The sequence below is a fragment of the Tympanuchus pallidicinctus genome, unplaced genomic scaffold, assembly GCF_026119805.1.
Source record: "Tympanuchus pallidicinctus isolate F22 unplaced genomic scaffold, pur_lepc_1.0 scaffold2, whole genome shotgun sequence".
Taxonomy (NCBI): domain Eukaryota; kingdom Metazoa; phylum Chordata; class Aves; order Galliformes; family Phasianidae; genus Tympanuchus; species Tympanuchus pallidicinctus.
Window position 1 is genome coordinate 11,171,906 of NW_026294721.1, and position 27,894 is coordinate 11,199,799.

Below are 27,894 nucleotides of genomic sequence, written 5' to 3' on the forward strand. Positions count from 1 at the left end.
TAATTATGGCAATACATATTAAAAATTGCTATACGAAAGCATGCAGTAGTATAAATGCTGTTTTTAAGAAGATAGTCTTAAAATACTATTATCGCTTCTGGAAAGAAACCACATACATGCAAAATATAAATATCTATATGTGTTGAAAATATGTTAACATTTTTTTACATGTAATCTTAAGGAAAAGCGTATTTTAAAATCTTGCTTTTCTATATTATAATCAACTTGGACAACAGCAATGGTTTCAGGTTGTTCCTCTATTAATCACAGAATTGTAGGGGTTGGAAGGGACCTCCAGAGATCATCGAGTCCAACCCCCTGCCAAAGCAGGTTCCCTACAGCAGGTCGCACAGGTTGGCATCCAGGCAGGTCTTGAACATCTCCAGAGAAGGAGACTCCACAGCCTCCCTGGGCAGCCTGTTCCACTGCTCCGTCACCTCACAAAGTAGTGCTTGTGCACATCTGTGCAGAACTTCCTATGCTGCAGCTTATGGCTGTTTCCCCTTGTCCTGGCTCCACTGAAAAAAGACTGGCCTCACCACTATGGCCCCCACACCTCAGATATTTATAAACCTGCAAAATCAGTACTGCATTTCTATTGTTTTGACAATAGTATCAGATTTTTAACTCCTTGAGGCTTTTTTCCTTTTCTAACTTGTGTAAACATCTTGTACATCATGTATTTTTATTAAATTTGAAATCACTGTGAAAAATGCTACATATTGAAACACTTCTTTCTCAGTTTATTCACTTTGTATTTAGTGAGAAATGTGTGTGAAAATCTCAACTTTAGCACTAACTAGGAAATCCACCTCAAATTCCTTTAAAAATGACCTTCAGACGTGAGTTTGATTCACTGATAGCATGTTCATAAATACATGATTCAAAAATGTGTTACTAGTACTTCTGTTTGGTTATAGCATGAAAAGAAATGAGGAAAGCAAAACATGGGGAAGAATGAATGTGTCATAGGACCGTATGTGTGAGTACAGAAACTGAATAAAGCTGAATGTGAACCAAGCAATACCAGCTGACAAACACAAACCATCATAATGCAGAAAAGGTCATTCCAGAGAATGAGCTCTTCATAGTCTGGATGGAACTGAATAACATAACTATACTTCATAATTACAAAACTGACCTGCAAAATCTGGATTTGATTTATAAAAACAAACAAAAAAAATAATTGCTTGTTCATTCAAGACTGACTTGAAGATACAGTATTAAAGCTGGCTACTAGATGGTATCACTTTAAGAAATTCTCTTAAGCTCTGTTTTAATCAACTTTAAGAGTGATTTCATGTTGAAGAAATAAATCTTCTCCATCATGAAGCTTGTAACTTATCTCACTGATTGAATCTCAGAAATCCTCTTTACTTGAATTATTTTTAGATGTTAACCACTACTTATAAATTATAACCAAACTGAGAAACCAATGTCTTTAAGCATTTATTGTGTAGGAAAAAAAGTGTGCTATGGAAACAAGCAGTGCTGTTGCAGATTTATCAGATGCTTATCATTACTGTCCCCTGAGGACAGAGAAGGGGGAATTACTATCTTCCCTCTTCCCTGAGGACAGAAGCAGTTCATCCTTCAGGAAGAATCCCCCTATGGTTTAGGAAATGGGAATAGTAGGAGCGCTAGACTCTGTTAAAGAATGTGGCAGAACACTAAGTCCAAGAGGAATCTGTATGGAGACAGAATGATGGGATCTGTAGGTGTGCTCTGAAGTCAGGACCATCGAGGATGCATGTCTCAACTTGCAGGTGAATGTGATGGAAAGTGTTGAGGGATGGGGGGGATAAGCATTAAGTCTTTTGAGTAGGGTCAAAAAAATCACTACTTGGAGCTCAAAAGTAAGAAGCATCAGGGCTCAGACACTGTGTAGGTATGATGTACAGGTGAGGAGAGGCAAGAAAAGCAGACTTTGGATGTTAGGGTGACTTGACAGCTGCGTGCAATCTGCAGAGATGGAAAAGAAATGAGAGAGATTCTAATGGCTGGGACAAGAGCCAGGAAGGGCTGGTGGGATCAGATTAGTCAGCAGCCCTGAACTGTACTTCACACTTGATAAATGTTTCTGCTAAAGTGCTGCTAGCCTAAGTGCTGTTCATTGCAACTAAACCCGAAGTGCAAGTTTTGCGGAGGGAAAGGAATTCTTTCTCAGTTATGTTAAATTTGGCTTAAAATTAACAAACAAACAAACAAAAAACCAAACTGCACAGGGGAGATGGATGAGGGATTATACTGAAGTGTAAGTTACAAATTTCCAATTATAGCGGAGAGATTCCTATTGCTCCACTTGGGAGAGCTTATTTTCTTTACTGAAAAATACTTTATCACTTTGTGGTTGTTTCAGGCAAGAAGTAGGAAAGAGATACAAAAAATATAATGGTATTTTATAGTGATTCTGAGAGTCATGCTATTCTTTCACTTTTGGGATCAGTTGCACTTTTATTCCATCAGCTCAACTGTGACAGTTTAATATTTCTGTGCTTATCAGGAAACTGATGAAAGCAGACTTCCTATCTTTCTTAAGTAGAAGAACTTGTGTTAAACTGCTTGCAAGAGTGCAATTGTAGCAATTTTCTGTGCAGAAATAATTTGTCTTTGCATTTAGAAATTTAGACATGAATGACTTCTTAGGGTAAATGGAAATCAGTGGAAGAGGGGAAGCAAGGAAAAGCACTAACTAGTGCTACTAGAGGCATGAGAACAGCTTATAGGTGTACTGGATGTTATCAGAACCCAGGAAAAAAGAAATTGGATAGGAGATGGGGGATGGAGTATTTGGGTATTTCTATTAAGTTCCGAAGATTAATCTAAGATTTAAAAGTGGGTCTAAGAATTTAGTGCTTAAAAACCTCCACACGTCAAAGAAAATATCCTCTAATTTCCTGTCTTTGGTCCCACTTATGAAGTATTAGTGAAAATCTTTGATTTGATAATTCCAGATTTTTACTGCTTAACAGAAATGTAAATGTGTGTAGTACTGGTATTTTGATTGATTTCCCTAGAGGGGACAAACGTGATCTGATCTTCTAGTTTTCACATTGTTCGCTTAAACAGGCAACATTTCAACATGGAATAGGAATACATGCAGGCAACAAGTAAGCCTTGATCTTTGTGCAACTCAGCTTTTTGTTTTCTCTTTTTTCTTCCTCTTCTGATACGTATTTCCTTTCCTTTCTTTTGTGTCTGAGAGCTCGTGGTTGTGAGGTAAAGAGTTGAGGGAGTAATAGACAAACAGCAGATAGGACTTATTTGGGATAGTGATAAGTGGGTTCTACAATTTCCCTTGTTTTCCTTTACTGATGTCTCCTGTGGCAGGCTCTGTTCTGTAAGGATGTTCCCAACTGATACGCACCCTTTCCCCCCCTCCCCCCCCCCCTTTTTTTTTTTTTTTTTTTTCTTTCCTGCTCTGGAAACTGTTAAAGTTTTGCTAGAATAGCTCTGCAGTTTAGGATGTGAGAAACTGCACTGCTACTGTTAGAGCTGTGCCAAGCTTAACTTCAAAGCAAGGTCTCATTCTGTGGTTCAGCCTGAGGGGATGATGAGGCAATACCTATTTCCCTGTTACTTCATAAAGTCTTCAATAAGACTGACTAAGCATGTGTACAGAATTACTGTTGGTGCCCTAATGTTTTAGGCCTCTTCTCAGTACCTCTTCTAGGGCATGAGGTGGGGCAAGTGACAGAACAGAATACTAAGATCAATACATAGCACAAATTATATAAATATATTATTCCACAACTCGGCATGGAGTTTCATTTCCTATTGCATCCTACTTATGTGGCAATGAAACTTAAGTAAAAACTTTGTCCATAGCCAGGGATGATAGCAGAAGCAGACTGGAAGAAGGAGGTTGCATTTATTAAGACTCTGAAAACATGAAGGTTTTTGCTTTAATTACACCAGTTTCTGTGCACCAGTTGGCATATCTAGACCTTCATTTTAAGTAAAATGCTGTCATTAAAATGCTCTGTGAGTCAACATGCTGAAGTAAGAATTTGCTTTCACAGTAAGTGAAAAAAAGCTACATAGGTAAAAGAGGAAAAAAAAAATAATTCCTCAGAGTGAATAAAAAATCATTTTTAAATTCCCCCCAGTGGATATAAGAGGCTGCCTATGGCAGCAGTCAGCAGCTGAAGATACACTGGTAGCAATGCTGTATCTGTGGAACTTGAAGTTGGATGTTCAGATTTCTACATAAATTTAAATCCTGTGTGAAAGTAACCCTAGTGCATATTCAACCATTCTTACAGATTCAGGGAGCTTTATTTCTGCATATGTATTTCTAAGCATTGATTAAATTCTGCACTTCAAAATACACTTTGAACAGTGGCTGATTGCAGAGTAATTTTGGCTTTTGGTTTTGTATGTTTGTTTTTTAAACCATCTTATGGCTGATTTGTCTTTTGTGTTTGTTTCTTAACATTGAGGGATGCTGTCATTAATGTTTTAATTCTGACATATAGAAAATACTCCTGTCCAGATATGCAAGTACTCATGAACAGCACATTCAGCTCTGAGCATTCTCTTTGCACATGCAGGGAGCACCTTGCCAACCACTGTTCCAAGCAGCCTGGTCTGGCTGAATCAAAAGCACTGGCAGTCAGCAGGAGGATGTCTTATTGGCAGTCTTTTCACTATAGTGAAGCCTCCAGTTTGTGGATATTGGAAGATGGTTACACAAAGAAAGTCTTCAGCTCACAAAGTTCCTCTGCTGTGCTTTTCTTGTGCTGTGTCATGCTTGTCTCTGTGCAGATGAAACTGAATAAGAAATGAGTCTGTCTTTGAGCTCTTACTGTATTAGCCTCTAGCTGTGCATTTTGCTGGCTGCAATTTTAAGCTACTGTGCTGTTCTCTGAGGGAATAGAGAGGGAAAGGAGGAAACTAACATCTGGCTGAAATAGTTCTTGTAAATACTTCATCCTAGCTGATGCAGTTCCATCAGCCTGCAGTCCAGAGCCTAAAGCTCTGTTCACTCCAATGAACAGTCACTGAATACTAGTGCTTGAAATGTCAACATTAGATGACTGACTTTCAGAGTGCTATCATAAGGAGGAATTTAAGTGAGTCACCTCATGTTGTCACCACTGGTAGGCATGTGTGTGAAGAAATGCAGTCACTGCTTCCAGGTAAGGTGCTTGGTGAGTCAGCATGATTGTCACGCAGGGAATCAATCCCTGAAATCTTTTGATCAGAGTAAGATCTTAGCTCTCAATACAGTACATGAGTACAGGATATTATGTACCTGTAGAACAGTACTTTAGATACTAACATGAGTTATCTAAGCCACCCACCAGAAAACATTACTAAGTTGATGTCCATCTCTCTGATCACTAGAGCTTTGAATGCTCTGGTCTGTATTCAGTAATTAGATTATTCTCTATTTAAGAAGATCATATAAATTCTTTAGTAAAAAGTAACGATTCATGAGACTATTAGAGGACTGTTATTTTTGGATATTAATTTCTGTCTAGTCCCACTCAATCTGAATCTGTATCCTAAGTACTTTGTTCTGTTTCTGAGTTCAGTTGTTCAGGGAAATACTGGTTTTAGAAGGGTGTATTTCTTTAGGTATTTCTGGGCATATCTTTATGAGAGAATTGCAGCTTTGTGATATGTAAAAAATAGTGGTTCCTGCTCACTAACAATTGTTGTAAACTCTTGGTAGGCTCTCATTACCCCAATTTCTCATAATCCTTATTAGATGTTTCATATTTTAATATTGTTCTCAGAATATGAGATATATCTCTCAATGGTAATATCTCTGAACAAATCATTTAATCTCTCAGTTACAAAGTCATTAATGGCTTCTGTGACAGAACCATTGATGGACCCAAATCCATCAAGACTTAACCCAGTGTATAGCCCATAAAATGATCATCATTTTTATTATATCATAATCCAATTATTTTTGAAATTAGACTTGAACATGAGGTGTTAACATAGTTAAGCGGAGTCCTTGATACTCAGTGTCAGCTGTAAGCTTGAGATTCTAAAACCTTGAGGGTAGGTAGATAATTTTCAAAGATTCTGTGAATCCTCAAAAGCTAAGTAACAGAGCCAGCTCTGTATTGTACTCTCTTATTCTGATTTTGGGAACAAGGGAACTCTGCTTTAAAAGTGGAATTCATGCCATCTTTGGAAACAGTTCTCTTAACAGTCTTCCAGTATCACTAGAATAGAATAGGCCATCTCTATTTTGGCTAAGAGTTTTGATTTTAGTGAGATTTGTCAAAGTTGAGTTGAAGTCTTGGCGTAACTGCAATAAATTGGCACGCTGTTCTGTATTTTCTTTTGTGGTATAGTAGTAAGGTGGGAATCTGGCCTGGCAGGCACAATACAAGGTAGCTTGTAGGTTTAATAAAGGTGGTTAATATTGTGTGTTAATTACACACAATGATTTCAGAAACCAGAGATGATGACACCAAATAATGCAACATCCGTTTGCTTCCTTGTTTAGCTGATAACAAGATCATGTTCAGCTATCCCTGTTCTCTTCCCTATACTTGACTTCTGAGGGCTTTTGGAGATCAGATTTCCAAAATCATGTCAGACTTACAAAATAAAGATGGAACGTTTGTTGGTGTTGGAACATCTCCTGAAGCTTTTCTTCTCATGAAGTTCAATTTCTCCCTTCTCAGTCGTTTGAGAACCTGAACCTCTCTCCCTATCTGACTGCTTTGCACATTTCCTACTTACCTGTCAAAATGTCTTTTTTCAGGTTTGAGGTTTTAATTATTCCAAACCTCTATAGTAATATTAATAACAGTGATGATGATAATTAAAAAAAAAAAAGTTAAAAAAAAAAAAATAAAATGTTCAAAGGAATCTACTTTTAACATTCAGGTAAATAACTCAGCAAAATGGTCCACTATAATCCAAAAGCCTAGATGTGATGGGAAGATTAAGCCCCAGAGTGTCATTGAGGGTGAATACTTTTATTGCAGTCATTCTCAGTATTTGTCCTTTCTGTAGCCGTAAGTGGGAAATGCTAAAATTTGATTGATCTTCCTATTCTTCTTTTGTCCTTAAATCTTATGCTCTAAATGAGGAAATTTTCATCAGAGAAAGCCCAAGACTCCCTCTGAATCATGCAGGGTGCAAGCAGAAGGGTGGAAGGCTTGTGTGCATGTTGAGCTAGACAGCTGGCACCTGACTTGTCAGGTCTCCTAAGTATGCTCAAAAGAAAGGAATTGCACTAAGACCAGAGGCTCAGCTCTATCTCACTGTTTGCTGCAATGTGTACTAGAGCTGACTCTAGAAGCTTGTGGAAGGAGGGTCTTACTACTTTAAGTTGCATTTGAACTTCACGTTGTTCTGCTTCCTCCTTTGACCCTGTATCACAGGGCTGCTGTTTGTAATGGTTTGTCTTTTGGTGTGTTTAGTGGGGTGATTTTAAGGATTAATCCACAAGCCAGTGCTGCTCTGAAATTGAGTAACTGCTAATAGAGGTGAGTCAATATTAATTGAAGTAAATGAATATTTATTATGTATTTCAAAAGCTTGGTTTCAAGCTCATAACATTCTGAGAAGAGATTTAGGCCAAGGTTTCAGTAACTTCTGGTATATTAGAGTGCTATAGCGGAGGAAGAGAACTGTGGAGCAAATTTCTAGCAGAATCTTGAAGAGGCCAACAGAGCCAGAGGTAGACACAGAAAAATAGTCTGTTCTAAGTTATGCTTATAACCAATCTTTTAGTTCTCCTCCAATATAATCTGTAAAATAGGGACCAGTTGTTCCTTCAAATCCTTTTTCATTGTGTGACTCTTCTGCCATTCCTCTGCTAAATGGTTGACAAGGACTACTGACTATACTACCCCTTCTGTAAGTAGCTTCAGCATAGATTTAAAAAAACAAAAACAACACTCATATCCATAATCTACATTATGTACATTAAAATTAAAATGTACATTAAAATTCACATGAATCTTGATGGCTAAATGCATTTGTGATTCCTTTAATTCCCACTACCTCATCCTTTTCAGCTCAAATATTCCTTTTTACTGCATATATATATAGCACAACTTCTTGCAAATAAGTGCCAACTTTTTTTTTTTGATTGTGCATATGTTTTCTGTCTAGAAAAAGGCCACTAATGTACTGGGTGCTGTCTAGTGGCCTGCAATACTGCTAAACAGAAATAATTAACTAGTGTCGTATGTTCGTTGTTGGTTGATACACATTTGAAGGTGTGTATGAGTTTTAAACAAGTTTGGAATACTTTTGGGTTTTTGGTACGTTACATGTTGACTTGGAAGGATTTTTCTAATTGCATGTGTTTTAGCAGATGCATACATGACACAGACAACCAATTAACTGAAGTGAAAATGAATATATTGGTGAAAATCTGAAGGTTACCAAATTGCAGTTCTGTTAACTGCAGAGGAGGGACCTGAAAGGCAGGGATTGTGGTGGGATGTTAAAACACAGCTACTGTTCCCTGGGAGCGATAAGAATTTGTTGAAAGGCTGAGGAAATGCAAAATCTCAGAACATCTCTTTAGCTGAGCTGCCTTTGTAGAAACTACTGTAGAGGATACTTTGGCAGGAGAGTTAGATGAGTTACAAATTCTGAGTTCTTCCACAGGGTGTCATTTGTTAACAAAACCTCCTTAGTCAGGCATCATGAATGTTCAACTCATGCTATGCTACAGTCTCTACAAAGCAAATGTTTGTTCAATTGTTCCCAACGCAGTTTGAAATTTTTCTGGAAAAATTTGTTTAAACATTTGAGTGCTTCTTAGTGATTGCTTTCCATCTAGTTTGCACCTAGAGAGAGATTCTTATTAAAACAAGAACGGCTGTGACTCTACCAACAAAAAAGTGTGGCTGTTAGTTAACAATAAAGGTATTTTTGGGTTTATCCTCAGAAAAAAAATCACAACAGACACTTAGGGTTCCACTAAGGAAACTCAACAATACTGCAGGCGGGGTAGGTTTTAAAGTAAACCTCTGCTATTACAGAAATAGGTCTGTTTGGTAGTTAAAAAAAAATGGGTACCTAAAATGTTTTATTAGTCTACGATATATTTAGAAGATTATTCTGATAACACAAATGTATATTTGTTGACTGAGGAATGTATCTTTTTTCATCCTTCAGAGATGCTTTTGCTTTTATCCATTCAGTCATATTTTATTACGTACCTCTGAGAACTGAAGCAAAAAATGTAGGTCATCTGAACCTTGTGGGAAATCTGCCTTGGGCATTGACAGCTATTCATGTCAGCATTCCCATACGCTCATTGGCTGATTACCACACTTCTGAAAATTGTAACATAAGTGAACCGGCATTTCTGAGGATATGTGTTTTACCTTTGTGCACTAAGTTTAAATTTGTCAGGTGCTAGGGTGGTAATTTTTCTTTTGAACTTCTTGAATATTCAGCATTGATGCGGTTGTCTCATGTTCTCAAGCGCAACAAGGTATATCTGAGGCCCATAGTTTAAGGCTGTGTAATACTGTAGGAGACAGGATTAAATAAAATGAGAAATCTCCTTATTTGGATGGAGAGTATTATTTCGAGATGAAGAATCTTTTACTTATTTATCTATTTTAAATCTGTTTTTGTTTTATGTATATGTATATTCAATACATGGTTGCATTAATTACTTCTAACCTTCTGAGGAACTTTTGGAAGGAAACCTCCTACCCTTACAAATAATAATGCATTAGAGGGAGGAATTTATTCTGTGGAAATATATTGCAAATAAATGACCATTTAAATGTTTAATGTTTTTACATAAGTGCTTTTCCACAACTAGAAATTAGGAAAATTTGTTGAAACTATGAGAGTGGAAAAGTCCAGAATTCTCAGGCATTCTGGAGAGCCTGAGGAGTTGTAGGTCTTTCTGTTTCTTGCAAAAGATAACTGCAAATTAAAAATCTGAGTTTGGGGAAGGAGTTTAAAAAGGCAATAGAATGTGAAGAGCAATATCTAACAGTACAAACACAAAAAAAATGGAGATACTGATTCAGAAGGTTTTAAAGTAAGTTTCTACAATATTTCTTGGGCAGAAAAGAAACCTTAAGTATGCTACTGGTTTCCGTTCTAGTCAGGATTGGCAAATATGGACAATGACAAAGCAAAAGTAGCTGAACTGAAGAATTTATCTTTTTTTATAGGAGCCATAGCCCCAGGTGTAATTCTTTTTTGTTTCTTTGAGCAGAACAAGTGTGAAAATTTCAGCAGTAAGGAATATCATGCATTGTAACTGTCATTGTTCTCAATTTTTCTATATCTTGGTTGTATGTCAGATAAAAAGAAAAGGCGAGGGTGGGGGGGAGGACAGAATATGGTTATTATAACATTAAAGCAAAAATAGGCATAGTCAGAGAAGTCTTTGATAGTATTATCTTAGATCTATAAAACTGTGTGTATATATACACTTTTTTTTTTTTTTTTTTTTCCTTTATAATCATTTTCAGGAAGCTGTTACAGATTCTGTTGCTAGCTGATAGTTTTCTTTCTTTTTCTTAAGAAAGAAACAATGGAATGATTTTGATTTTGAGGGAGCTTCAGCTAATACTGAATCTTCAGTTTATATATAACACCTTTAGAAAACTGCTGGTCTGGAGGGTCTTTTTGTTTAATTTTCTTTTTTATAGAGGTGTGTGAGAAACAGTGCAATAATTCTTTTCTCACTGCTACTTTCTCGTCTCTTTCTAAAATTCAGTAAAGCAAGTATTTTAATTAGCAGAGGTCATAGCACTGCAGATTTTAGTGTTGTGTTTGGAAGAAAAGAATCTTTCTTTGGACAAAAACACCAAGACTAAAGACACTGGCACACCAAATCTGGCAATTTCCTTTCAAATAAAATGGAAGTGCAATTGATTCTACAAAATATGTGGGAAGATAGACTCTTAAATATCACAAACCATTTTCCCTTCCCCCAGATATTCTTCTCTTACCTGTGTTTTTGCTTCAGCTGAACTGACTCATTAACTTCACCTTCCGGAATTCTTATTGAATCTGAACAGTGTTGTTAAAGAAGAAACCCCTTTGCTTTATCAGGAATTTAATGATGAAAATTATATGGGTTTTGAAATAATTCTCACCTGTTGCTCATTTTGTTCTTGTGGAGTGCCAGGTTATTTTTAGGGGAGAGCTGGGAAGGAGGGTGGGGAAAGAACTGATGGAGCTTTAATTAGTACTCAAGAAGAAAACTAATCTTGGGACTTTCTAATGATTGGAATTAAGGTTCGTTGTCTGCTATTGATGTTCTCCTTGAGTATCATGTAAAGCTGATTTAAATAATTGTATATTTTCTAAGCTTTGCATATTAGGAAATTAAAATAAAATGAAATACCTTGATACTTTGGCTAGATCACTTCAATCTATTGACCTTTAATGTATGCAGCTTATATTCTTTAAAATCTTTTAAAGTATTTTTTTAGTTTTATGCTGCTTTTTCCATACATGCTGATGTTTTGAATCATCTGATACCTTGATACCTGTGAAAGGTTCTTACTCCTTACTATGGGAAGTAAGCTGTTCCCACTGGAATGCCACTCAGCTCTATTAATTTATCATTGTCTCAGTGCCTCTTGAGAATCTTGTGTGGTCCAAGTCATTGGGTCCTGAATAAAATATGATTTATATTTATATGCTATATTATCATAAGAACAAAACTTTCGTTTCTGTAAACATAGGAAGAGAGTTGATGTGATTTTAGGTACGATTATGAGTACTGTGTAACTCTTCTAATGCTTACTAATTCTAGTACATTATGTAGTATAGTGCATACTAAATGCAAGTTCAATGTGCTTTAAAACTAGATGTTAATTCCTGATCTTTGATCTTGCTCTGTGGTGTAGTCTAATTCTGTTCCTACTTGGTTTCTTTCAGGACATGAAAGACAAAGCCCACAATGGCAGAGATTTTTGTGAAAGATTTGGTTGAACACTTCACGACTCTTAAATGCTGAAAACAGAAGGCCCTAGTTGGTGCAGCTCAATTTGGAGCAAAAAATTATTTTAAACTTCAAAAATAATTATGTCAAAGAAAGGCCGTGCCAAGGGAGATAAGCCTGACATGGATACTGAAGCTCTGCAAGCTGCTAATGAGGAGCTACGAACTAAACTAACCAACATTCAGATCGAATTTCAGCAAGAAAAAAGCAAGGTATGTATTTGCATTTTATTGATAATTCTTCTAAATAGTACTGATGTTATAAACAAGCAGAGATTGAATCTCAAGTTAATTCCCTACTAAAATATGCATTAAACTTATAAGAAATGTCTCAAGAATCACTCACTGATAAACTGAAATTTTTGTCAGGAAGGTGTGGCATGAAATATGAGAAGAACTGAGCTTTAAATTCCATTCTCTTGCCAACTATTTTAACACTGTACGAAAGTAAATAAATATTCCCAAAGACAGTGTTGCTGATATTTGCTGTGATTTCAGTACTACTAGCCCTAGCTTAGCTGATCTTAGAGGAAATAACACAGTTCAGGATTTTATCTTAGCACTGAAAACTGTTTGTTAAAAGAAGTGTAGGCAGAGCGAACACAAGCATATTCAAACCATGTTATGTACGTGTCTACAGAGATTGTAACTTGCCTGGAAATAATGTGTTTAGGACTCCTAGTTTGGTTTGCGTGGGTTATGTGTCCTTAGCTGCTCTGATGTGTCTGTTTATTAATGAAATAAATCCATAAATATTTGTCTGTCTAGCATATATTCAACAGGCATTTGAGTAGTCAGAACACATAGGAGAAAGTGTTCATTCATAAAGTACATAGCATCATAGAATTGTACAATTGTTTGTGTTGGAAGGGACCTTTGAGATCATTTAGTTCCAGTTCTCCCCACTACGGGCAGAGTTTTTGTTTAGTGATACTTTCTAAAAGTCTCAAGGACTTCTCTGAAGAAGAAATGTATACTGAAACCATGTTTACTTGATACAATGTGGCTTTGTTATATACTTGTGTCATCATATTGGTGCCAAATTTGAAACATCTTTGCAATACATAGTAGTAGTCCAGTATGTTCAAGTTTCTTAAACTGTCCTGTGTGATACTCAGCTTTGGATGGCATCTTCTTTCATACTTTATTTCATGTTATCATTTCATGACACAAAGAAACAAGCCTTTAAATAGAATCTTCGGAATTTATTCCTTCCAGAGGAAAAAACAAATAATAAAGCTCTAATTCTTGTTTGACTAACTGTAATAGGTTGATTACAGATCAGACATACTAAATTTGTTGGAAAAGGGAGATTTTTGAACACAAACTAAAGAAGAAGGATGATTTTCACACAACAGAAAACTGAAAATTTCTCCATCTTGGAGCAAGAAATGGATGAAGCATTTGCAAAACAATGTGTAATGGTGTTACCAATTGAAGTTGAACGGTATTTGAATTCAGGTCTCTGTTCTTGTTGTATAAAGTCAAATGATCAATACTTAACAAATTGCTAAGATGAGAGTATTTGGGTCATCTGCTAAACACTGTAAATAGCAAAGTTATTTGGAATAAATGTGGAAGAACTCAGAGTTCTGATAAGAGTGAAGTGTTAATGTGCTAGACATGTTAATGTGACTTCTTGTCCAGTTAAAACAGCTACTAGTCCAGTTAAAAAACTTACTAAGAAGGAGGGGAGGAGTGAGATATCAATATGAAGATATTAAACAATGATTATCCTAAGTTTGGAGTAATAAACAAGAAAGTATCACAATTAAATAGATGTCATCACGTTCTAAATTGCTGACAGAAAATGCAGTGTGATCTATGGAATTCTATTCTGAATTGTAGTGGATTTTGTGCAATTAATGTGTCAGTCAAATTATACATCTACATTTTGTTCTGGAATAAAAGGACAGTTGCTGCAGCCTTCAGGAGTTTCTAGGGTATCTTGATATAAAACAAGGAACTGTCCTCAGATGTGAGCAGAAACACATTTTCTGTGATGCTCTCACATAACCTTAAGAGTTTAAACTAAAAAATTATCAGAGTTGGAAATGCTGAAGGCAAGAAAGATTGCAGAAAATGCGCAAGATGGAATTTTTTACTTTTATTTTAATGAGTTATTTGTTGTTGGAGAAGAGTAAGCAGTAAGAGGATATTTATGAAGGTGCGCAGAGAGTAGAGTGAATACAACAAGATTTTTTTGCTAGAGAGAAAGAACAATGAGTAAGATCACATAAATAAAAGTAATAATCAGTAGAGGCAGGTGGGTGGGAAAAGTGGTAACAGTAGTGAGTGTATATTACATAAAATCAGTGCCTGACAAAGTGGAATTGCATCAGCTTGTGGCCTCTGCCACTTCTGTGCTCTTAAAGGAGAAGGAGATTCAGAAAAATGATTGCCTGAAAGCAGAATCAAGTAAAAAAGAGTTGGTTTCTTAGGTACCTGGAAGTGATAAGAGCTACTTCTTTTACAAGGTGTGATAAAATGATATAGTCTGGAAAGAAGCCAGTAGAGTTACTAGGCTGTGGACTGATGTGACGAATTGTCACATCCAATAAAGAGATTAGATCAGACCTGTAGATTCTCCCAAGGACTTTAACTTAAATTTCTGAGTTCTACACTTGCAAATTCAATGTTCTGCAGAAAAGTTATCATGCCCTAAGAAGTACTTAGTTTTAGCATAATCTCTTTTCTCCCTGAAATTGTTTAAATTTTACTTAAGTGCCAAGTTCTTGCAATCCTATCAATTGTGGCTTTATCCTGTGACGTACAAATCAGTTCGAGCAGTATGAAGTTTCTGCATTGAGTATTATCATGTTCTCTTTATTCTGAAACTGGACTGTTTCTCAGCAATTTTCTCTGTCTCTAAGACAGATATGCAATGTCACTTCCAAGAAAGAAGTTGGGATTGTTGAGAATGGAGAAGTCTTGGAGGGACTATCAAAATGCATAGATAGCTGATGAGGGGGAGGGGAAAGTACAGATGGAGCCAGGCAGTCTCAGTGATGCTCTGAAAGCCTGTATGAATTTTTTTTTTTGCTTGTTGCCTTCAGTTCTTGGTTATGCTTCACACTGTGGACAGAACAGCTTCATGGATTTAAAAATAAATACATTTTAACTGTGTTTGAATTCATTTCGAAACCGAGACAGTTAAGCGTATGGGAAAATACCACATTACTATTTTTGTTCCATCGGTTGCCAAAAGTGTAGAGATTAACATTTTGGGAGGGAGAGAGGGACAGAGTTTCAACTATAACAGAGGTAATTTGCTGTCTTCTCTGATAATAAGCAGAAACAAGAATAGGCTTTTTAAAGACCTTGAAGATTAGGATGCATCTATTTTTCTGGGTTTGTAGAATGAAATGCATTTAAGATGAGATGCAGAATTCAGGGGTTATAGAGTTATTATTTGTGATTGAAACTTTGTAAGTGAAATGACTGGATGATACGTGATGATATTCAGTTAGTCTGAAGGTTTTAAATGTGTTGTCATGGAGAGCAACAATGGATATAGATGTTGACATGCACTCAATGAAAAATGAAAACCATTATTCAAGCATGCAATTCTGTGCTCAAACTCCCACAAAATGTCAGAATCCTTTTCAAGTATATTAAAAGTTCTTTTAGGAAGTCACAATCAAATGTGTTATATTGAAAACTGCTTTTCATTCTCATATCTGTTATATAACATGACTGATTTTAAAATACCGTAGTTCTGGAGGAATATCAGCATTATTTGTATTTGTCTTTGTATGATTTGTTTTCCTATGTAGTTTTTACTAGGTCTCGTTTCACAGTTTCATCTCTATTTTCTTTGGTCATCAGTAGCAGATTCAAGTGAATTTGAGTGTTGGTAGGTTCACAAATTTACTCATCTGTGTTAGTAAATAGGTTGAACTTTTTCCTAGACTCTCTTATGGAATTGAGTGCTGTAATGTAACAGCGAAGATCCATGCTATCTGCTGTAGGCTTGGGTCTTCAAGTTATTTCACCAGATTAAATGCATCATGGGTATCTAAAGAAGATATTTTCCCGTAGCCAGAATTACCATTTGGGGGGAAATAATTCTTTTTTGAATAAACATATATATGATCTGGATTATCCTGGAATGGATAACAATACCTGTGTGATAACATCCTAGTCAAATGGTGCCTGCAATTATAGTGCTGTCCCAGTTGGTGTTTAGTTTACACTATAACTAGAACATGACTTCCATACTCTCCTTATCCTCCTTTCACCTGTTTGTTTGGTTTTTTTTTCTTTTGTTTTTGTTTGTTTTTAATTTTTTTAAAGGGTGTTCTTTCTAATGGAAGACTTCAGGTGGAGTTCAGATTCTTGAAATCATGAAGTTAGTGCTAAGGGCTTGATGTGTGATAAATTGGTCTCATTTTATGACCAGTTAAATTAAGTAGTAAAGTTGATTTCATTGGATGAGTTATAACTGAGGCTTTTGAGTTATGCTGTGTTTTCTCTAAAGCAAACACACAAGTGTACCTGTTTAGATCCAGCCTGATTACAATGAAGAAAATAGCAAGGTTTTCTGAACTAGTATTATAGCTTTAATTAAACTCTTTTGTTTTTGACTGTAGAATCCAGAACTGTGGAAAAAGTAAACTGCATTAATTATGCCTTCTTAGTAAATTTTATTCTGAATAATAATAGAGATCCTCCCCTCCATACAGCACTAAAATCTGAGGCAGGCTGCATCTTTGCCTTAGTTTACCTTAAATTAAGTACATTAATGCATTGTGTGACCACAGGTCCCATTAGTGCGCTGCATAGGTGCAAGAAGTCTAGGAATGATGTGGCAGGTAATAATATCCAGCTGCTTCATGACCTGATTTTTACTATGCAGTGTTATGTGGATTATATGTTTTTATTGCCACTCAAGGTCAAAACACAAATCTTTGAAAAATCTCTTCTCTCTGGCTTTGTTTCAGAGTTGAAGATCTCGTGTAGAGCCTGTATTCTGGCAGATGCAGTAATGGGGATTGTAGGAAGGCGTTGCTGATATTAGTAGCGATTGGATACATTATACGCTTTCTAGTAAACTACAATACAGAAGCAAGCTTCTCCTTTTTTTCTCTCCCATCTATATTATTGTGTAATCTCACTTGGAAATTACCTTAGGTCAAACAGATTTGGATATAGATTTGGATTTGGATATAGGAATTTGGAACTCAAATGTATATACAAGGTAAAGAGATGATTGACTGGGAATCCCGTCTGCAGTCTCTTAGCTACTGAAGGATGCTGTGGAATAAATTACCTGAGCCTATATGAAGATCTGACTCGCTGAGCATCCTTGAAGTATGGTCCATTGAATAGTAGAAAACTTTCTCACTGAACAGAAGCATTTTTCTCTGTCTGCTTCCCTTTTCATCAGCTTGTTGGCTGCAATGTGAGGGTTGTGGATGAGAGTAAACTTTGAGGTCTGGTGGAGAAAATTGCTAAAGAACTGGGTTGAATGCTGCTTGGTATTGTTTTACTTCCTAAAACTGTGAAAGTTTGTTGCCAGTAGCACCTCCGCAAAGAAGATTCCTCTACATACAGGTACAAACAGCCTTTTTCAAGCTCTAGTTCTCTCGCTGTTTGAAGAGAAAATTTTGCATTTATGTTTTTGCTTTTGAATATTCAGGATGGCTTTTTAAGAAGGCTTATGAAAAAGCTCTCTTGAAGACTTGTAAGGCTGTGATGGTGCTTGCTAATCAATTTTTTGTGTTGATGTTCCAGGTGGGTAAACTGAGAGAGAAAATCCAAGAGGTTAAGCAAGAAAGGGAGCAGGAACAGCACAAGCATACAGCCTACGTTTCTGAACTGAAAGCTAAGCTCCATGAGGAGAAAATGAAGGAACTTCAGAGTGTCAGAGAGCTGCTGATCCGACAGCATGAGCAGGAAGTAGCGAGAATGGTGAAAATTAAAGACAGTGAAATTCAGCGTTTGCAGTCAACAGTGAATGTGCTGCGGGACGGGGCAGCCGACAAGGTGAAGACTGCGCTGCTGAGTGAGGCGAAGGAGGAGGCCCGCAAAGCCTTTGACAGCGAACGAATGAAGTTGCAACAGGAGATCTTGGAGCTAAAATCTGGTAAAAAGCAGCTTGAGGAAGCTTTGAACAACATCATGCAGGCGGATAAAATGAAGGCTGCTGACCTGCGCATGGCTTACCAATCCCACCAGGATGAGATTAATAGAATAAAGCGTGAATGTGAGAGGGATATCCGTAGGCTGGTAAGTTCATGAAATATACATCTGCTTATGGCAGCATTTAAGATATTGCTTTATCATTTAGAGCAATTCAGCACCAAAGGACATTTGTTTGGTACTTGATTCTTCTTATGTGTATTCAAGCTGGGAGGTCGTTGAGTCACCATCCCTGAATGTGTTTTAAAGAAGTTTGGATGTGATGCTCGGGGCCATGATTTATCTATGGGTTGTTAGAATTGAGATAGAATGGTTAGGTTGTGGTTGGACTTGATCTTTAAGGTGTTTTCCAAACTAGAAATTCTATGATTCTAAGATCTGTTTGTTAATCTGGCTAATCAAGCAATTCAATAGTATGCAAGTAGAATGTGATATTATGAGGAAATATTTCTCATGTAAAAAAAAAATTTACATTTCAAATGGAATAAAACTTCTGTTTTCTTAAGCAAAAATTATTTTATTATTTTGTGCTTATATGAATACGTTCTCTTATTTCTTCTGTTCCTTGGGAAGAAAGATGGTGAAGATAAGCTACAAACAAGTATTGTATCTGTTTAACACTGATCTTTTTTTTCTTTTCTTTTTTTTTTTTTGTCTGAGGAAATGAAAGCTTTTAATGCAGTTAATATTTTTTCTTTATATAAACTGGATCTTGATAAGCTCTTGAGAGCATCATTTCCTTGATTAATTAATGACCACTGCAATGACTGAAAACGTGATACTAGTGTGACTGTTACTTGTACATCTTATTTTATATCACAAATCTAGAATCAAATAACCATTATAAGCCAGGTAATTTTATGAAGTGTTAAAGAGGAGAGAAACTTATTGTCTTGTTGCTTGTGTTGTTCTAGAGAACAGCTGTTATTTAAATATACCCTTTTCAAAGGTAAGAGTGAGAGAAAGCACATACTTATGCACCCTCAGTTCTTTCATCTTAAATTGCTCCAACAAATACACCTACAGTGAGTCTCACAGTGGTGTTGTACAGAACAGCTTAGCTCTTCTCTTTCAAGATTTGAGCCTTTAAGTCTGCTGTGATATGAAGGTGAAGGAGGGCACTCAAGTTTTGTCTGTCATCAAACAATCCTGTTGAATCATTCGAAATTATAATTGGAGCTTTACTGGGACTCTCGTTTCTTCCTCTGTTATTCAGTACGACTGCATCTATAAAAGATAATTGTATTTTGTGTGTGCAGATAACTGCTGTTACCTGTTCACAGCTCTGGAAGAATTCTGCCGTTAGCTTCATGGGGTTTCACTTCAAGTTTGCATCCTTGTGCACCTTAAGGAGAAACAATGAGGAAAAATGTCAGAAAGTTGATGTTGCCATGTAGTGGTTTGACTTCTTTCAAACTTACAAATTTCAATATTTCATTAAATTGAGAACAAAGTGCTCCTTCCAGGTCTTCATAACAAGTCATATGGTTATTCTTGTATGGGATAGTATTTTAGCCTGTGGCAAGGTAAAAACCATAACAAACAACAAAATAAAACATCTCAAATACTACAGGTGTTCTTGGGACCTACTGTCTTCCTCTGGGAGACTAAGTGGGGTTATAGTCAGATCATCAGGATGTTTCTTTTTCTCTGCCCCATTGTTTTATTTAGTGCAAGGGATGCTTGCCTACAATTTCAAACCAAGTTTATCAGCTACAGATTTGGAGTACTTGATTGGCTTAGATCTTATCCTTGAAGAATTAAATGACAAGAATGTGTGAATATACAGATATAATTACACTGGATACAGAAGCAACCATGCTTGCCTTGTACAAGTGTCAGTATTTTTAGAAATATGATTAATCAGTTTTGAGGAATGTCCTCATACTTCTGAATTGAGCCATGAAAGTTACCCAACAGGCCTCAGTGCAAGCAAGATGAATAGGAAGATCCCAGTGCCAAACAAGGGAAAGGAAAATAGCTATTTGGCAAAGGAATCACTCTTTCTCTGTACAGCATGAAATTATATGTAAATATGTCCCTGTTCTTGACTTCACATAGCAGTTATGTAATTTTTCATTAATTTATAGAATGCTTGTGGGCATAGATTTCTTGTTTTGCTGTAGCTTTAGTTTTTGTTTTCCTTCCCCAAAGAAAATACATTCTTGCTATGTATATGCAAGGGCACAATGTGCAGGCAGCTGAAAACTAGAAATTAAAAATAGCTAGTTACAAACTGGAGATGCGGGTGAAACAGAAGATTTAAAGGGAAAGATACAACTTGAAGAAGATAAGAGTAATTATTACTTATTTTTTTCATCCATTATTCCAAGCAGCTAAGCTGGAATAGCATTGTTCTATTTCTGGATCAGATTATTTCAAAAAAAAGAATATGCACAGCCATAATTGCACTTCTTCATCCACTGAACTCCAACATGAACTGCCTCAAAGCACGCCTTCGGTTGAGGACTGCATAAATGCATGCACCTCAGTAATTCTCTACCAACAGACCAACAGACTCCTGTTTCAATAGCATGTTTGTTAGCAGGGGTGTCTGGTTTCCCTCTAAAGTCTGGGCTGGTACAAGGTAAACTTGATGACATACCTGATTAATGCTGTGGTGAAGTTATGGATTTTTAAATGTTTATTAAATAAAAAGCAGAACTGTAATAGCAGTTAATGTTTTAATCAATCTAAAATATAAAAAAACACAAAATAACAGGATGTTTTTTGGTTTGGACCTCAATTAAACTTGTTATTTAGCTGGCTTAATTTGGTTTTAAAATCAAGTTTAATGTTAGTTTTCAGCAGTAAATAGTTTGTATTCTTTGGCTTAAATCACATAGTATTTTCATAAGGTTAAGTTTTGGCAATAGACCAGCTTTGTTCTGTTGCAAGTATATCTGTGAAATAGGGTGTGAGCAGTACATCCTTTTAGTTAGAGGCTTCATTCATTCCAAGATTATCTGGAGACTGTTTTTAAGAAATCTCTTACTTCACAAGGTGCATTTCTCTCAATACTCTTTTTTTTTTTTTTTTTTTTCTCCTGGGATGAGAATGATTGACTCTTCACAGGACATGCCTTGGAAAATAATACAAAATTATTTATCATATATTGATTTGACATTGCTTCATTGATATATCACATAAGAAGGAACTTAAATGTTTATTTTGTCTGACAATGTTAAAAATAATCAATGCAATATTTTGGAATAAACAGATGATATGCATCCTGTATTGTGTGATGTGGGGTTTTAGGTAAATATTATTTCCTCTACTGGCAGTATCCTTAACATCAAACCTTTTGCCCATTTTAAAATTCAATCTAGTTAAAAATTTTGCACTTATGATCTTCCTGAATATTCCTAAATATTCCTGGAGTGAGATGAGTTGAATCACTTTATATCACTTCATTGTGAAATAGACTTAGGTTTCTTATCCAGAAAATCAATGCAGAAGATTCTGCTGATCTTATTAGGTGCATAATCAGATCTATGTTTGAGGATGCACAGCAGATTGAGTGAATTAGCTTTGCTTATTTCATTAATATTTGCAAATGACCTTTCAAAATTCTCTAGACAGTAATGTAATGTTACTACAGATTCACATTTGCAAGAAAGAAAATCCTTTTGTTGCTCGTAGAATAAAAGTGCAAAGTTATTTTTCGGATTCTTTTTAAGGAGTTTGTGATCAGCCATGATTTATGTAGTTTTTTTTTTAATGTGTCCAGGTCACATAAAAAGAAAAAATATACCGAAGAGAACCAGGCCTAAAATGGAGCCCTGTGGAACCCCATTACTTACTGGCTATGTGCCTGTGGTAAATCCAGTTACTGTAGCTTTTTGAGCTTGATCTGTCAGCTAATTATTGCATGAATTCAAAGTTTCAGTGTGGAGCCCTTCCCTCTGTTTAGAATTTCCCAAATATTTGTAACGCAGTACCTGAAAATTTGATTCAGCCTTCATGTATAGATCCTGCAATCTTTTCTTTGACTAAACAAGTCCTGCTCCTTAACCCATTCCTTGAATGACACATAGTGCCCCATAGTGGTCTTACTGGTCATGCTTCAATTTATGATAATTGTGCAAATTCGTCCATGTCTTTTTTTTTTTTTTTTTTTTTAATAGAGTGGCCACTTTAGAACTTTTTTTCTCCTGGTGTGGTTTCACAAGTGCTTAATGAAGGGCTAGATCACTTCTCTCATCCTGGCTGCAGTCCTCATTTGGTTCCAGTATCAAGTTAATTTGAGAGTTAAAATCTTTCACTACTGACCCACATTCAACTTGCCCTCCAGGACACCAAGGCTTTCTCTTGTTTGCTTTTTTTTTCTTGTTCTTTTTTCCACACAGCATTGCAACTGCAACTGGCTTTGATGCTTTTCTGCTGCAGAACTTAAACCACCTGAAGGAGTTTGTATCTGTCTTAGGTCAATTTCCAAGGTTACTTTTGACTCATTTCTCCTACACACCAAAGTCCCTCTGAATGGCAGACATCTCCCCTAACACACCAAATGCCCCCCCCCATGTTTGATGTCATCCACAAACTTGTGATTCAGTGTATTCCATTTCTTCATCTGGGTAGTAGATGAAGATGTTGCATGTGTTATTCTCTCCAGCTTTCAAGGGGTAAATTTAGATGATCAAATAAAAATCTGCTTTCCAAGATTCAGCAATTCTTTCTAGTAAAGCATGAAAAATAGCAGGAAGTTTAACAGTCTATCTAAAACCTAAGTTGAATTCGTTCATATGGATGCAATTATTTCATAATAAAATTCAGTTTTTCTCACATCCTTCTGATGAGTTTGCCGTGAAAAGACAGTGGAATTTGTAGTGCAGGTGGTGCTAAGACTTTTCCTCTCAAAATTCTGGTAGTTGCTGTGTTCCATTGCTGAGACCTGAAAAGAAGTATGAGGCATGGTTTTATTAACTGCACTTGTGTAGCAAAAATGTGCATCAGTTTTGCTTCTACTTACAATTTGAACACTGAATTTTCAAACTGTAAAGCTGAGTTTTGAATCTTCTTAGTGTTGTGTTTGAGTCTTCCAAGTGTGTGCAGTCAGGCTGGGCAGAGACTTCAGCAACATTCTTCTTATCGCCCAATTAATCGTGCACGTATTTCGTTTGCAGCTGCCGATATCAAATTGTAGGCTGCTTCTCTGGATTTTGCCATCTGTTTGAGAAGCCTGTTTGAGTTACATACCAAGGCTCAGCTAATCTCCTGTAAAAATCCTTCCACCACCTTCAGCATTTTAGGACTGCAAAATATACTTTGCTTTTAGCATTTTAAGACTGCAAATAATACTTTCCTTCAGACCTCTAAAGATTTTGTGCTTGTCCACTCAGGAAGAGCAACATTCCACCCATGCCTTGTTTATTGTGTTTTTTTTTTTTTTTTTTTTTTTTTTTTTTTTTTTTTTTTTTTTCTTGAATCAAGGAGATCTAATGAACGTGCTTTATAATACAGGCTCAGCATTTTATGTTTATCCCTAATATTTTCTTAGGACTCTAATGTGGTTGGCAGGTCACTAATATAATTTTTATGTCCTTTAGAAGTATCCAACTCCTGCTATTAAAAACCCACAGAAATGATGTATGGTATGGCACATGGAATAAAAAAAATCTGCTGAAGTTTGGGTTACTTCATTTTTCTGCCTTTTCCATTTTCTGACTACTTCTGTTACATTTCAATTAGCAATAATTACAGTGGAGATCTCATAGTAGAGATTGCAGTCAGCTACAAAAATCCAAGTTGCTTTTGGGAAACGTGCTGTAAACCTATTGAATGGTTCTGATATCTGCCCTTATGGTGTTTCTCGTACAGTTTTGCAAAACCTTTAATCTCTTTGTTAGTCATACACACTTTAATGGGAAAAGCTATTGGAAGAAAGTACTGACTATTGGTTTAAAAAAATTGCGATGATGACATTTAAAAGTAGATCCCATTTACCACTATGTAAACTTCTTCCACTGGACATCTCCCATCTTTTCTCCCTCTTCCTTTGAGCAGCAAACAAATAAATAGTTGACTGTGTCTGCTGTAGAGAAGCCTGTGCACAACACAGGAATATTTGTGTTCCTCCCTCCAAGTGGGCTTTATGTAGAATATTGTTCTGTCTTAATGGAAATGGTGGAGAAAGTTCACCAAAGGGCCATGAAGATGAGGGAGCTGGAGCATTATCCTTATTAGCCTGCAGAAAGCAGGATGTCTCCCTCATGAGTTTCTCCATTTTGGCAGAAGAAAAGCCTGAAGTGGGATCTTATCAATGCTTATAAATACCTAAAGATGGGAGTCAAATGGACAGGGCCAGGCTCTTTTTAGTGGTGCCCAGCAACAGGATAAGGCACAAATGGAACACAGGAAGTTCCATATGAACTTAAAGAGAAACTTCTTCACTGTGAGAGTGATGGAGAACTGGAACAGGATGCCTGGAAAGCTTGTGGAATCTCCTCCTGTGAAGGTATTCAAAACCTATTTGGATGCCTTCCTGTGCAATCTAGTGTAGGTAACTGCTTCAGCAGGGGTTTGATCTCGATGATCTCTAGAGGATCCTTTCCATTCCCTACAATAGTGTGATCCTGTGAAATTTAAAATGTAGAATTAACTGGAAGTAACATCTTGAAAAAATTGAGTAGCTTCTGTTATGTGTCTGTCTTTCTCAGTAACAAGCATTCCTATCAAGATAAGCTGTTTTGTTTTGTTTTTTTAAACATCAAATGTTCGGGATAAATTTGAACTTGATTTCTTCTGGAGCAAAAAGTTACAGAATGCTGTTCTGCAATTGGCTACCAAATAATTTTGATAGGGACAAGTGAAGAAGAGTGTCCTACACTTGGCCATGCAGCAGCTGGCTTTTTCCACTTGAAAACTGAGCATCTTACTGCCTTGTTAAAGCTAGCTATTAATTCCCTGGGAATTTCTCTTTCAACTTTGTGAGAAGCTAAAGTTCCCCCAGACATCTCTGACTTTTATTGTAGCTATTGAAGTGTGGGATAATTGGCACATAGATACATTTTCCAGTGACTGGCTTAGCTTTCTTTCATGTTTGGTAAATGTTATTAAAACACTTATTTTTGATAATTTATTTTAGATTTTAGAATGTTTTTTAAATGCTTTTTATTTTTAAGAAAACTATGTAATTTTGGAATAGGCTACAAATGCTGGTCCTACATTGGTGCAATGCAGGTGATAGCTGCGTTCAGCAGCTACTGTTTGATACTATAAAACTTGTTAATTAAGAAATGATACTTTAGAAAACTGTGATTCTAACCAACAACTCCAGAGTGATTTTGTAGTAATACCCTCCGCAGCTGCTGATTGTAGATCTTATTTTCTTCACAACTCTCTCTCTGATGCGATTTCTACTACTTCTCAAAGCATGTAAATGAAAATAAGTTTTAACCTTTTGTTACTCTCTTTCCTTGTGATCATAAGCTTTTCATGCTGAATTGTGTCTTGCTTAATTGCATTAAAAATGTGACATTTCTTAAATGCTTTAAAATCCATGCAAAGTAGAATGCAAAAGAATGTATGCATTCTTGTTGTACTACATAACTGGAAAAAAAAAAGAAAAAGAAAAAGAAAAAAAAAAAGCAAGCAATGTTTTAGATCTGAGACCAAATCAGCAATTAAAACGGCAAACTGGAAGGAATTTCTGGTATATGTTTGGTTCAGCATATCTGTGAGCCTGATTTATGGATTGGATCTAATTATTTTAAACACTTTGGAATAAAAGATGGCCTACCTTTGTACTTTACTGTAAGGTCTTAAATGATTATACAGGAAGGAATACACAAGTACAAGAGCAGCGTAGTCAGCTTTCAGTTGCTGTGTATTGCTTAGCTCAGCTACGCTGTGCCACAGATGCAGAAACCTCATGTAGGCACCTGCTGTGGCTCCCTGGACCATGAGGGGTTGAGGAAGAATGGAAAATCTTGCTCAGGATCAGGGAAAGAATCATCAAGTGTGACTTGATCCACCCAGACTTACTGATCCACTGAGCTTCAGCTCAGTGCTGGAATTGGCTTACCTAAACTTCCAGTAGAGAAAGTTCTGCATTCCTGAAAAAATACTTCCCGCCTCTTAGGTTCTCAGGGATTTGCTAGTTTAGATAAACTGTTAGATGACCAGAAAATAGATTCGATTCTCAGCAGTGTAATTACTGTTACATATTGATGCTTTTTTATTGTGCTTTTTTTCCATTTTACAAGTACGAAAAAAAGGGGAGAGATTTAAGAGGAATTTGAGGTTAGTCTGGTAACCAAATGGATGCATGTGCTGAGTCCCTTAAGCAGGAAAAGCAGCATGGGAGAAGACATGAAAATGCTTGCCTGAAAACATGGCAAGCTGCTAAAAGAATGAGGATGTGGCAACCTAACATTTGATAAGGGATAAATGGACTATAGTTTGGGCATATCATTGAGAACAAGTGTAAATTTTTTGTATAATGTAGTAAAAGCCAAAGCATCTTAATCCAGAGGTAGGAGTTTTTGGCTTAAGGAAATAATCACTGGCAGCAGCATGCACACTGTGGCAGGCAGAAAGATGAATAAGCTTACTGTGTAATGTGCAAGTCAGAAGAAAGATGGAAAATTTAGGGGTATTAGGGAAAATTTAAGTATTAGGGTAAATTTAAGGAAAGTGGGGCAGAGATTGGATTGATGTAATTATATTGAAGACATCAAACATGTGACTGTTCCTTTCAGGAAAAGAAAGTTATACTGCAAACTAAATAGCTAAAACAATTCAAGGCAGAGGTGTTGTTGCTGCTCTTCTATTCGTATCATTCTGGTTGTATTGAGTTACTCGAGTAAAATTGCTTAGAAATTCCTCTAGTTTGTTCTTGTAATGAAATTAGCACCACTGCTATGTTTCCTGCTTATGCACGTGTTATGTTTCTCTGTTCCATGTGTTTATGCACATTTACTAATGTAAGAGATGCTCTGCTGTGTCTCTAACTTAAGGTATAGGTCCTCAAATAGAGAGGGGTCTGTAGTAATGACTATTATATTGCTATTATCAATGTATCCGTAATTTTTCTATTTGACTGAAACTTTTTTTCTTAGTTTCACCACATGTAGATTTTTTTTGTAGAAGAAAAACTAGGAAGTCCAAAGGGGAATTCTGCCTTCTTCCTTGCCTTCCCCTAGTCCTGTCCAAAAGCTCCATCATGCAATTTTGTTCCAATGTGTTTGATCTTTATGGATGGAAGCATGTGGAAGGATGACTTGGGTGCAATGTCACTGACGATAAACTTCAAAAGATCTGTTCTGCCACAGTTCATCAAATAGCAGTCTGTACTGCAATTTTTCCATTTTTTTCTTTCAACTTGAACACCTGCATCATTCCACTTAGCGTTTAAGTTGTGACAATATCAAGAGTACAAAATGTGCTACTAATTGGGTGACTATAATCTATGCTGCCTACATAATGTTTGTTCTTCCTTGTGAAGTGTATGCCTTGCATAGTCCAACTTCTGTTCCATTTATTTCAGAATGAACACCTGTGTAACAGTGAGCCAAACCTTGTCCATGGTATTTAGTTACATGACATTTTTTCCTCTGAAGGGAGACCCGTGACAGATCAGTGTGCATGATAGATAGCATTCAGTGAATGAGGCAGCTGCTTAATTTTTGTCATTGCTGTTCACTGCACAGTCCTTCTGAAATCCTGCATGTCGCAAATTCTTCCATTAATAAAAACTTCATACTTGTCCTGGAAGTTCTTTTTGACATAATTAAAGTGACACAAATCTAAATTAACTTGCTGGAATATAATAACTCCATTTATTGGATGAGGAACTGAGATCTTTCTGGCCTCCCCAGATCAGGAAGG

At 36.4% G+C, this 27,894-nt stretch overlaps 1 protein-coding gene across 4 annotated transcripts in view; it reads left to right on the plus strand.

The window, feature by feature from the left end:
- Positions 1–27,894, plus strand: part of JAKMIP1 (janus kinase and microtubule interacting protein 1) — a 124,906-nt gene that overhangs the window by 44,249 nt on the left and 52,763 nt on the right. For 3 of the 4 annotated variants that reach the window (XM_052682031.1, XM_052682032.1, XM_052682033.1), the window contains 2 exons: positions 11,857–12,132; positions 17,656–18,150. In XM_052682031.1, coding sequence (XP_052537991.1) covers positions 12,004–12,132; positions 17,656–18,150 — 624 coding nt within the window. In that variant the 5' untranslated portion in view covers positions 11,857–12,003. Of the gene's footprint in view, positions 1–2,092; positions 2,255–11,856; positions 12,133–17,655; positions 18,151–27,894 lie in introns of those variants that run through there. The other variant, XM_052682034.1, reaches the window with a different exon arrangement.